General features: G+C 42.0%; 1 protein-coding gene across 4 annotated transcripts in view; it reads left to right on the top strand.

The window, feature by feature from the left end:
* Positions 1–12,225, top strand: part of LOC130177423 (plexin-A1-like) — a 187,617-nt gene that overhangs the window by 131,706 nt on the left and 43,686 nt on the right. For all 4 annotated transcript variants that reach the window (XM_056389191.1, XM_056389173.1, XM_056389182.1 and 1 more), the window contains exon 11: positions 9,945–10,041. In XM_056389191.1, coding sequence (XP_056245166.1) covers positions 9,945–10,041 — 97 coding nt within the window. The remainder of the gene's footprint in view (positions 1–9,944; positions 10,042–12,225) is intronic.

The raw sequence follows: 12,225 nt of genomic DNA, 5'->3' as shown, positions 1-12,225 counted from the left end.
GCAAGTGTATCATACGACATGAGAAAGAATCCGGTATTTGAGAAAGGTTTGCTTTTGTAAGCAGAGACATGAAACAAGTAGGCCACCTCAGACTTTGAAGAATCATAGTTTTAGGGTAAAGGTTCTAAAACTTGCTCAAAGCTCCAAATGTTGCTGTGTTGCAAAAGGTTTAAAATGTGAAAAGAAATTGTTCATCACACACTATCCCTTTCTCACTTTTGAAGTTGGGTAGTCAGCCAAACATAATTTAACATTTTTTGGAACCTGTGAAAGTTGATGAAATGGCAGATTGTCCAAGGTCCCATAGCAAGTTAAGTGGAGAAAAACACTGATCATTTTGTTATAGAAAATAAAAAATAAAATAAGTAGAGTCCTCTCCATATTTCTTAGTGCCAAACAAGCCCACATTACCACTGACACATATGGAGCCATCCGCCAGGCCTTATGGTAGCAGTTAACTCTGGTCAGCAGCAACCAAAACAACAAGCTGGTGTCTACATTGGTTCCTTCCGGTTTTTTGACCCAGCCCAGGCAGCTCCCAGTGTGTGTGGGCCAATCAGAGGCAGAGGTGAGGGTGCAAGGGCCAATAGGATGCTGAGCTGTGGGCTGGGTAGTTGTGCTCAGAGCGCCAGAGGGGTCATGGGAGCGAATAAACACATGTACACACAATGCTTGCACACACAAATGACCACACTCTGGGGTCAGAAAGGCTGATGGAGCACTGCTGGGTGTCGTCCGAAGGCCAAGGTTGAGAGAACAGCAATGAACTGTTCAGGACTTTACCTCTCTGTGTTCCTTTATCTCCCTCTGTTCTTACCTTTTTGTCCATTTGTACTTTAGCGTCTCCATGTCTGCCCTCCTCTCTCCCTCTTTATCCTTCTTTCTTGTTTCTCCCTGGAGGGCAGGAATGAGAGGACAGATAATATCAGCGCGGGCCTTACACCATTACCTTCTGTCTGATAAACCACTCGGCCACTCCATCACCCTCTTTCTCTCACTCCTTCACCAGTGAGGGGGGAAAAAAAGAAGCAGACACAGGGGCAGGAGGAGAAAATCTAGTTTAGGATAGGGTGTGTGTCTGTGTTATTCTTCTGTGTGTGTGGAGAGCAGCTGTTTGTTAAAGTAGAGATGGGAAGTATCAGGGGTCCTGATGGCATCCAATTAAGGCAGATAAAATGATGATGAATTGCAGTCGGGCAGCAGAGACGTACGCTCTGGTGTGTGCATGAGCTCACTCACACACACACACACACACACACACACACACACACACACACACACACACACAAGTACGGGAAGACAGCAGAGGGAACAAAACAGGGAAAGCAGCTGTACAGACTTGGAGAAGATTGTTTTGCAGAAAATGGAGAAGGAGAGAGGGAAGAAAGGCAAGGAAGTTTGGAGGAAGAGATACAAAAAGAAAAAGGGGAGCAGTGTGAAAGACGGAGGAGGGGGAGGGAAAGAGGAAGAGTGCAATGATACCTTACAGAGAGTTTTTAGGGAGAGAGGACGAAGTATTTGCTCTGTTCCGATGGGAAATGAGAGGAGGATGGCAGACAAGAAAGATGGATAGATAGAAAAATGGATGGATAGATAGACAGAGCAAATAGAGGTCTAGAGGAGAGGCCAAACATGTCTGCAGGGAGAGCGGTTAACACAAACCTCACTGGTCTAATGGTGTCACACACCCTTCCACCCTTATGTGTGTTTGTGTGTGTGTGTGAGAGAGAGAGAGAGAGATGGGGAGAGATGAAGTCCTTTTCGCTGACTTTTTGGAGTTTATGAGATTTGTTAAAAGATGTAACTGAATGTAAAAACAAAAAAAATCTATATTATATTAAAAACCCTCATTGTAAATGTATTATAACATGTACATAAATTTACACACGCACAAAGCTAAAGGTGGCAGAGATGGGACTAATGAGGGCCTTGGCGCTGGTCATTGGAGGGTAGGCGCAGCGGAGCATGGTACAGCCTGGTCTGGCATGGCCTGGCACAGCTTAATGAGATATAAACACTAGACCTGCCACTGCAGTCAGCCACAGCACACACTGACACTGTTTTAATTGGCTTGCAGACTGTGTGTGTGTGTGTGTGTGTGTGTGTGTGTGTGTGTGTGTGTGTGTGTGTGTGTGTGTGTGTGTGTGTGTGTGTGTGTGTGTGTGTGTGTGTGTGTGTGTGTGTGTGTGTGTGTGTGAGAGAGAGATGAGTGTGAGGGTGGATTGAGAGAGCACGAGGAATTCACTGGAATTTACTGTGAATTGCTGCAGATTGAAGACCATCCGTTGTTCCGTTACTCTGTTCCCTTATCATGTGCTACTTCAGACAGCACTGACCAGATTTATTTAGGGGCACATTGTGTTTGTTTAAAGTTTTGTCTCATGTAGATCATGTGTCTCTTTCAGTGGGTTCTTCTTCATACCACTCATTTATATACTTACTGACTTATTTATAACAGTGTGTGTGAGTTAGATGATATGTGGTGTTCTGTTTACCCTCACTTTTCCGCTCATACATTCCTTCATTCTCCAGCCAGCCCCCTCTCTTTGCCCTAGTCATCTGCCTGTCTCCATCTCTCCCTCCTCCTCTGCTCTTGCCTCCACCTTCCTCTTCATTTCCGTCCAGTAACTGACTCACTGCCTCTCCTCCTCCCTGACAGGTGACGAGCAGAGCTCCCACACCCCTGTCCTGGATAAATAAGAATTAATTGCTGCTCAGCTATCAGCATATGCCAGCTTCTCCACCCCATCCTCCACCTCACTTTCATCATCTTTTTCCAATTTCTGTCTCTCTCCTTGTATCACTCCAATCTGTAACCTTTACTCTACATCTTCTTCCTCTCATAACAGTGTTCCACCTTCTATTTCTCTATGATGGTTTGATGGGCAAGTGAAGCAGCAAAAATGATTGTTATAGCAAGATTCTCTCGCTATGAGAGGAGAGGAGAGGCTTAAACCAGAGGGAAGAACTCTCTCCACCTCCTCTCTGTCTTACTGTATTTGCAGCTATTTTAAATACATACTGTTGTCCGGGTTGAGACTGCACACCTCAAACACAGACTGTCTGCATGATCACCTGCAGCCTTTTCATCTGAATGAATGTCTGGTGATTGTGATGGGGATTAAACCGATTTCCATTTCCGTATAACTTCACATATAATATTCCGTAAGAGCCTCAACATTTTGGCGTTGTAATTGAACGAATGAGAAGCTTTTATTACAATATTTATTGCCCCAAACAAAATTTGGATTTGTGCAAAAGGAAGCATGTCACATCAGCAGTAACAGCGACTTCATTAATAGTAAATTAAAGTGTCAGAGATTAAAATAAAGAGTTAGTGTGAATAGTACACTTGGCTGGTATCCCTTCTATTAATGACTTGAACTTGACAGGAACTATGTGAAATTAATCAGGGATGTCTCTATTACTAATGATGGCTAGAGCTTCCTTGAAATCCTCTGGCACCTAGCATGTGATCTGTCACACCTTCAGCATGAGCATTAATAGCCACATGGCAAAACAAGAGAAAGACATCCAGTCCCCAGCCAGACGAAAAAATAAATTGTTCCTAGAGACGACCTCTTAATTTCTCCTTTTGGTTGTATGTGTTTCATGTATCAGCAAGCGCTACTTCACAGATGGTGAGGTGCTGCTTGTGTTTAGATTGTGTTTGAGTGAATAGATATAGGTGTTGGTGGCTTGCAAAAAACCCCCCCAAAAAAAACTGGATGTGTGACAGAGCAGGGGAGTTAGCGAGAGGAGAACAGCCACCAGAAGAATGGCATGAGTTGACAGAGATGGCGAAAAGAGTGAGGATATTGAAAAATGTGGACGTTTCTGCAAACGACCAAAAATCGGCCTTTTGTCCGGGGAGAAGTCTAGTAAGCTTACACTAGCTTAATGCGTAGGCTGGAAAATAAGAAACATTGGCTATGGCAGCATTATTTTTCCCTCAAGCAAGCACTTTTCTCCCCCCCATCCCCTCTCTCTCTTTTTCTTTCCATCAATGAAGAAAGTATCTGTGTGAGCTTGTATGCAGACTTGTGTGTCTGTGTGTGTGTGCGCAAGAGATAAGCTGGGTAACTGGGTCCAGCCATGCTCCAATCCTGTTAGCATTAGCGATTAGCACTGGCTAACAGGCCCCTATTATGAGCAGGGGCTGATTCCATGCCGCCTGACCCCACACATACAGTACATACTCACACACACACGCTAAGCTATAGGAAGGATTACCATTTGATCCTTGATTAGGAAGCCATATCTGCCTGGAAGATGTATGTATAAAAGGGTACTGTTGTGTATACATCTATACATTTAAAGGCATGTTGGCTGCAGTTTATTCAGCCTGGCAGAACGCATATCACCTGGACCAGCATTTAGTCTGTGTCCTGACTCAATGTGACTTCTGTTAAAACTGTGTCACAAAACTATTTTAAATGCAGAATAATCTAGATTGAAAGATGTGTTGCGTCAGGTCATAATTTTTGATGACTGTCGTCGTCACCTTGAGAGAGCAGGGGACAGAGGAAAGAGGAAGAGAGGAACCTACTCTATCCCAGGTTAGGGTTTGCCCTGGGCTAGTTTGGTATTTTTAGACGTCTAGCTCGCGCACGCCTTCAAAATGACTAATTATCAGGCTGTGACCCTCACAGAAGGTACCCGTTGTTACTTCATACCTGGCTCCCTTCATCCCTCCTCCATCCATCCATTCTCACCTCCCCTCCTCCAGTTTCCAGTGACAGATGTCCAGCTGATGATGCTGTAGTGTTTGCATCGGCACTTTTCTGATGAAAGCCTGTTGTGGAGCAGCATCTACTACTACTCTTACTTTTGTTTATTGTTTGCATCATTCTGTTTTTTTTTTACCCTCTTCACCCTTTTTTATTGTTAATTTGATCCCCCTGGTCATTTCTTTAAATATCATTCTAGTTCTCCCATTTTGTCCTAAATGTCTCTGTCTCTCTATTTCACTGTTCTTGACTATTATGTATCTATCACTCCATTCTCTAAACTGCCTCTACATTAGATTTAACACTCTGTCTCCCTCCCTCTATTCCTTCACTATTTGCATGCGTTGATCATCAGAAAACCCTGTTTTTGTCTTTCCACTCTCCTTCAGTCTGTTTTACATCTCCTCAGGTCAAATGCTACAGACAAAAGGATTGTTGCCATCACCTTGTCCTTCCAAACTTTATCCGATTTTTGGATTTAACTATAGAATACATAACATAGAGAGTTTGTACCTCCTATTTAAATTCTCATCTCCCCTTGACACATGCAAATCCTGACCTATTGAGAGTAACCTGCTTAATTTTAGCATTTTCTTACTGGAATCTGCTGTGCAGTGAATAAACCATGTACAACGTGCATGTGTGTATTCCCTAAACTGTGCGTTGTGCAACAATGCTGGTTCAGTATGAAAGTTTAATAAGCCTTTGGTGCAATGAGATGAGCTTTGGATCATAGCCTTTCCCATGCCTCCCCCACCCTCTACTGCCCATTAAACACACATACACGCACATACACACTCTCAACACAGACCTCCCTGTGAGGATGGATGTGCAAACACAGACACATACCTGTGACATAGATTTTTTTTTTTTTTTTTTTTTTTTTAAGAAAAAAAGGGCAGGCAGTGTTGGTGTTGTAGCTGTCAGCACCACTGCCCAGCATGTGTGTGTGATGCAGGTTTTCAGGGAGAAAACTTGTCAGAGTGTAAAGCAGGGTTAAGCTGTCCACATACATCTATCATGTATATTACTATCAGCGGAATCGGCCCCTCTCATGTGATGTGGAGGGTGATTGGACCGTTGTTTTCATTGGCTTGTCGGCGGAGAAGAGGGAATGGAAGTGGAGGAAAGCTTGACCCCCGGGTCCTTTACTGTAGCCTGTCTTCAATCCTGAAGGGTTATAACAGAGCAGCAAGAAATGATGCAGTTAGTGATCCTGAAATAGAAAAATCAGTACAATATACAACTGCAAAGTTTTTGGCAGTGGATTACTTGAGTAAAATCATCATTAAACTCCTGCTGTTTGACAGTATATATGTCTCTGAAATGTAGACTGAGACTGTGCTGAATTCCATCCCATATTGGAAGCTGGAAATACTTTGGAAAGAAATGAAGACCTACTTTCTGACAAAGTTGAGTGCTACAGAGAAACGCACACATGCCATTCATTTACTTTGTAGCTGAAATAATTGGTTGATTAACCAATTACTTAACTTACAGAGAGCTATGTGGACAATTAATCATTTGAATCATCTGAAGAAATCATTAAGAGAATTTACTTGTTCTCGCTGCTCAAATGTGAATAGTTAATGGTTTTCTTATTTAGTTGACTGTCATAAAGGAATATATTTAGCTTTGAATAGATGGTTGGACAAAACAAGGTGTCACCAAGGATTAAATTATGATGTGATAGATGGATTTTTCCCTATTTTCAGATATTTTAGCGACTAAAATAATAACTTGATTAATGAAGCGTTAGTTTACTTAATGCTCTATACTATTTCTCAATAGACAGGTAGCATACAGTACAGTTAGCTTTCATGGCCTTCTGTGGTTAGATTTTACATTTTACATGAGCCAATATAGTTTTGACTCTGGCCAACTAAAACAATTAGGAAGCCTTTCTCTTAACAGGCAGTCACTTGATTCAATGTTTATGTAAAATATAGCTTAATGGAGCTTTATTACTGCTGCTGTTTTGGTTTCAACCACTTCCAGTTTTTACCCATTATGTCATGTTATGTTTTTGTTTTTTTTCCACTTCTGAGACAAGTGTGTGAATATGAGAAACCCACCTGTTGCTTAGTGTGAGACAAGACTGATTGTGAAGAGAACAGTTGCTAAGTTTGAAATGCCTTCATCTGCAATAACAGGAAGAATTGCCAAATGTAGATCTGTAGAGCATCGTGATAATACCTCTCTATTTCTCACTCTGTCTCTCTCTTTGCTCCCCCACCCCCCCACCCCCCCACCATCTTTGTCCCACTTGGCTCTCTGGCCTTTCAGTCTCTGCTTTATCTCATCTGTTTTTCTCCCTTCACTTTCCCTGTATCTCCTTCTTGCTGCCTTTCTCTTATTCTTGCTGTTCTCAGTGCAGTGTCCCTGTGCATCTCCCTTCCTCTTCCTTTTCTTCTTTCTCATCGTCTTGGACGCTCATACACACTGGAACACACTCATATGTTCTCTCCATCTCTACCCGTTGAAGAAGTGCTCTTGTTCCCAGGCAGACTGGGTGGTCTCTTGGGGAGAGGGAGGGAGGGAAGGAAGGAAGGGGGGGGGGGGGGGGGGGGGGGGGGGGGTTGAAGAAGTTCATATGCTCAGACTTCAGTGGAGAGAAATAATAGCTGACATCCAAAATGTGTGTTTGTGTGAGTGCCTTATCTTCCGGTGTTTGCATGTGTTTTTTATTCATCATTTTTTATTTTCAGTATAGACTATGTGATCAGTCTTTGATGCATTTGCTGGCATCCATCTCTGGAAACTGTCCCGTGTGCAGAATGCATATTTATAGTACAGTGTGCACATGTGTTTCCCTGGACATGTTTGGTATATGCGATAAAGGAATCTGCTCCATATTTCCTTGTTTGACTGTGGGCGTTCTGGGGAATGGAAGGGGTAAGGGAGAGAAAGTTGGACTGAGATTTATAGGGGAGGAGGTTTGTAAAGAGGTAGAGGGAAGGAATAATGAGGGGGAGGGAGGGAGATAGGAAAAGGAGGGGGTGGAACGGAGGATTGCAAGAGAAGGAGAGGCAGAGGAATGTGTGAAAAGACCAAGGCAGACATGTCAGTGAACAAATTGAAAATGCCAATTTCACTTTAGCCCCCACCAGCTCAGGCGCTTATAGCCCAGCCCCATCCTCTTATTCCATGTGTAAATGAATGGTGTCCACAGAATAACACACAATCACCTCTCTCTATCCCTCTCACCCTCGCTGTTTCTCCTTCACCCCTGCTGATGTATCATCCTCTTTTCACCCTTTTCCGTACCCCTTTCTCTTCCTCATCCTTCTTTTCATCATCGCTTCACCTCGTTTCTCTTTTTTTCGCATCCCGCACTCCATTTCTCCCAGCTCACTCCACCTCTGTGCTTCCAACCCATCAGCTGCCCAAAACATTTTCCAGTCTTTTGACCATCACTTGCACTTTCTTTGCCCACTTTCACTTTTCAGATCATCCATTTCTTGCCACCCTCAACCTTACTTATACTGTGTTTGTATGTCCTAAGGCTCCAGGTTCACTGGGCTTGCAGGAGAAGCCATCTTCCTCACAAAAATTGTCTAATCTCAAAGTTTCCCTTCTCTTCCTCTCCTCCTTTCCAACTCTCCTAATAGTCATGAAGATATGTGGCTGATCATCCTCATTATTGATTAATCTGCAAAGTATGTTTTTAAAGCAAGTGTTTGGTCCACAAAATGTCAAATGCCAATCTCAAGATGTCACCTTGGGCAACTAGGAGGTTGTTATCACAATAGTTGCCAGGCCAGCTCGCAGGTAGATTTATTCAGGGTTTGCTCTTCAATAGTTCATGTCTACAACATATATCAGAGCGCCAAAATAGTAGTGCTCTGAGATAGATGGAGACATCCTCCTTTATTTGGATATCAGCATCTCTGCCTTGAGGGCCCACTGAATGTAAATCATCCAATTGCAAAAGTGAAGAATGAATTAATCAGCCATTCACACATTGTGACATTGCTGTGTCCTCTCATTTTCTTATCTTCTCTCTGCACATTTCTCGGTCCTTTCCCCCTCAAATACATTCAAATTCACTATTATTACAGATGTCAAGATAAATCTCACACTATCACATTGGAGTGGGTGATATCACATAGTGGCAAACTTGTAGCTAGATTCAATCTGTGAGGGCCGCCATAGCCTCAGGCTCGGGGGCTTTCACATTGGATTTTATCACCACTCCACTAGAGGAGCATAGTCCTGCTATCGCTCACCCTGAGGCTATTGAAGATACTGACCATAGCAGTGGTAGTGAGAGTGAGTGGGGACCCTTTGACTGACAGAGGCATTAGGTTAACATGGCCTATCTCCAGTCTTACCAGCCATCACCCTCACATTACTGCAGCAGTAGCCTCAGAGTAGAGAACAGGCGATCTCTCGCTATCTAGCATCTGTTTTATGTTGCATCAAAGACAAAGTGTGCACAGTTCGTCTCAGACTGGGGGGGGGGGGGGGGGGTTCTTGATGAATGGGTATTTTCAAATGATTGTGTGTTTACCTCAGTGCTGTCTTGTGTATATGACTGGGGGGTGGGGGCTGCGGAGGCGGTGTAACTTCTAAAGCTGCATTTTATTTGCTGGTGATAATCGTCGTTGATAATTTAATTGTTCGGAGGTTGGAAGGGGTCTCACAGGAGCTCTTCTCTCTGCTACTCCTTCAGCTAACGCACCGCCATCACACTGCCGCTTTTGAAGCTTGTTGTCTCATTTAAAGCGATTCCATAAAACTGATTATGCCGACGACGAGTCAATTACATTTCAACTCTTATTAGTTCAGGATGCAAAAATGAAATTAGATGAGAATATTATTGTTGGAGATATATTACGCTTTTCATTCATCACTGGAATGGAATGAGTCATACAGTGATGGGGATTCCAATCTCTTAATCAACTCTGTGCTAAGCCAGGCTGCGGCGGATGTGCCGTGTGTTAAAATCACAATATAGCCTGTCTCTCATCATTCATTTTTATAGCCCTTCAACTATGTGAGCACCGCAGGCTATGACATTACTAGCAGCCACGAGCTGAACTGTGTTCTTTCTTGGTATTGGCTGATTGTTTTTCTCTTTTACTAATTTGATATTTCATTAAAAGACTAAGAATATCATACAGTGATGTTATTGGTATAAGAGAAATAATGTTTTCTGTTACGATATATGACTATGGATGCTAATCTTGATGTTGTTGTTTTATATTTCAGTATACCTATGAGGGTAATGACATCAGTGACCTGCCAGTGGACCTGTCTGTGGCTTGGAATGGAAACTTCGTCATTGACAACCCCTACAACATCAAAGGTGGGTTTGTGCTGGTGTTACCAGTATGGTTACAGATAAGAGCTACTAAATGCTATGAATAGGTTTTATACATTATTATTGTCTTTTGATTGGTTCAGTAAGCATAAGGCTAAGGTGCAGAGTGTTCATAAGCAAATTGTGTCCCACTACCAACAACTGTCATTCTTTGAAAATGCCTTTTAAAGTGTCCTTAAATTTTCTCCTATTAACAAAAGTACTACATAAAAATTCTAATCAGTCCCCAATATGTTGATTTGTCAGTTTTTGATCTTCAGCTGAGTCATGGCTGGCACAGTATCTCAAAAATAACAATCCAGGATCTGCAGGAACTTGAACATTCAGCTTCAACTGCATTGTAAATAATTTATACTGTCACCACAATCTCTCGGTCCGCCCACAGTTTTCGACAATGTGCTCAAAATGCTGTAATATTGCCACGCACCCCTGTGTAAAGGAGCACACATACTGTGTTGTACATTAGGCCATTTGTATTCAATATTACATACATTTTACCCCATGGCCTCTTTTGGCTTTGATAATGGTTCACAAATAAATAGTAGGAGGTCACAGTAGTAACAGCCTGAAGTGAGCAGGAAAACGACTGATAAACTAGTGTCAGAATAATGATGATCACTTCAGTTGAGCCAATTTAACCTCCTAAGACCCGAGCTCTATTCTTTGCTATATAGGCTGATTGGGACCTGAGAAAAATGATGTCCACATATGAGGACATTAGTTTTAAATTTCGATTACTGAGTGGCAGTATAATATCCTCATATGTGGTCACCAGGCCTTTGTTGAGAAAAAGTTAGTATTGTGGTCTAGAGAACCCAAAATGTGAGGTCCACATATGTGGACGCCAGGTCCTAGGAGGTTAAAATTTGAATCTGTGAAACATTTGGGATGTACAGTACTTGCATTTGTGAAAGTAATTAGGTTAATAAAATGGTAAATCCAGAGCTTTATAACAGTTAAAAATAAAAAACACATTTCAAGAGCAGATTGTACACTAACAGTGTGCATTAGTTGTTTTGGCAAGATTCATCCATCACAAGGTTTGTGCAAAATGCTGCTTTTTGGTATTGTTACTTTGACACTGATTATTAATTGGCTTTCTTTAACTGTTACTCTCTTGCTGTTATAGAGCATGCAGGTTCATTTTTGGGTTAAAATTGTTTATTCAAAAGACTATTATTATTCATCGATGGTGTCTGGAGCTTTTATACTTACATTTCAGCTTTTTGTTGGGGTTAAGTTTGACTTAGAATACTAAATGCAATTCATAAGTTAGTCCTTAGGCATATAATATGTAAAAACATCAAGTAAGAACTAAGTGATAACATTTTTTTTACATTTCAACCAGTTCTTTCAGCTCAACTGTGCACATTGTCACATTTTGGATCATAAATATATTCATTACAGCCTATTGAGCAACTGCCTGGGCATCCACACTTAGGTTGACAGGTATTATCATTAGATGATCATGTACATGCTGCTGAAACAGTATTTGAGTGCATAATATACACTCTAATGTATAGCCACGTCTTCCCCTCCAAACAAAGAACCATGTGGGTAATGATTAAACACATACACACAATCGATGCACAACTGTGGGGGAAGACAATGACATCACGTCTGTTGGATATAATTACTGGTAGGACAGTCTTTATAGTGCTGTGTCCATAATTATTGCGACCTGTAAAGCACAGCAGGGGGCTGTAACATTATTCTCCTGCTGTGAGGTACAATAACATCATTGCCAGCTACCATTGCATTCAATACAGCCTGTGGATGACATGCACAAGGAGTTTTATACAACAGAGGGAGCTGCATTGTCTGGTCCTGTTTGTTACTCTTTGATGGTTAAAGGCACAACGAGGATCTGAGATTTTTGTGTAGTATTTCAGATTAGAAGTTGTTACATCTGTAAGGTCTGTGAAGAAGTAATCATTGCCATTTTGTTAGTAATGTAAGGTAACACCACAAAGTCACTTTGCTCCGTTTACTGATGTCACTCCCTGTAGTCTAAATGTACCAAGCAAGCTGTTACAGTCTCAGATTTCACGTATTTCTCAAGCTGCTGATATGTCACAGTGAAAGGGTGTGTTTGTAACATATACCATTGTAACATATGCGACTGCATTCTGCAATAATGGGGTGTTTACATTCATGGAGGTAAGATAA

The sequence above is a fragment of the Seriola aureovittata genome, chromosome 2 (assembly GCF_021018895.1).
Source record: "Seriola aureovittata isolate HTS-2021-v1 ecotype China chromosome 2, ASM2101889v1, whole genome shotgun sequence".
Lineage (NCBI taxonomy): Eukaryota > Metazoa > Chordata > Actinopteri > Carangiformes > Carangidae > Seriola > Seriola aureovittata.
This window is presented reverse-complemented; position numbering and strand designations above follow the sequence as displayed.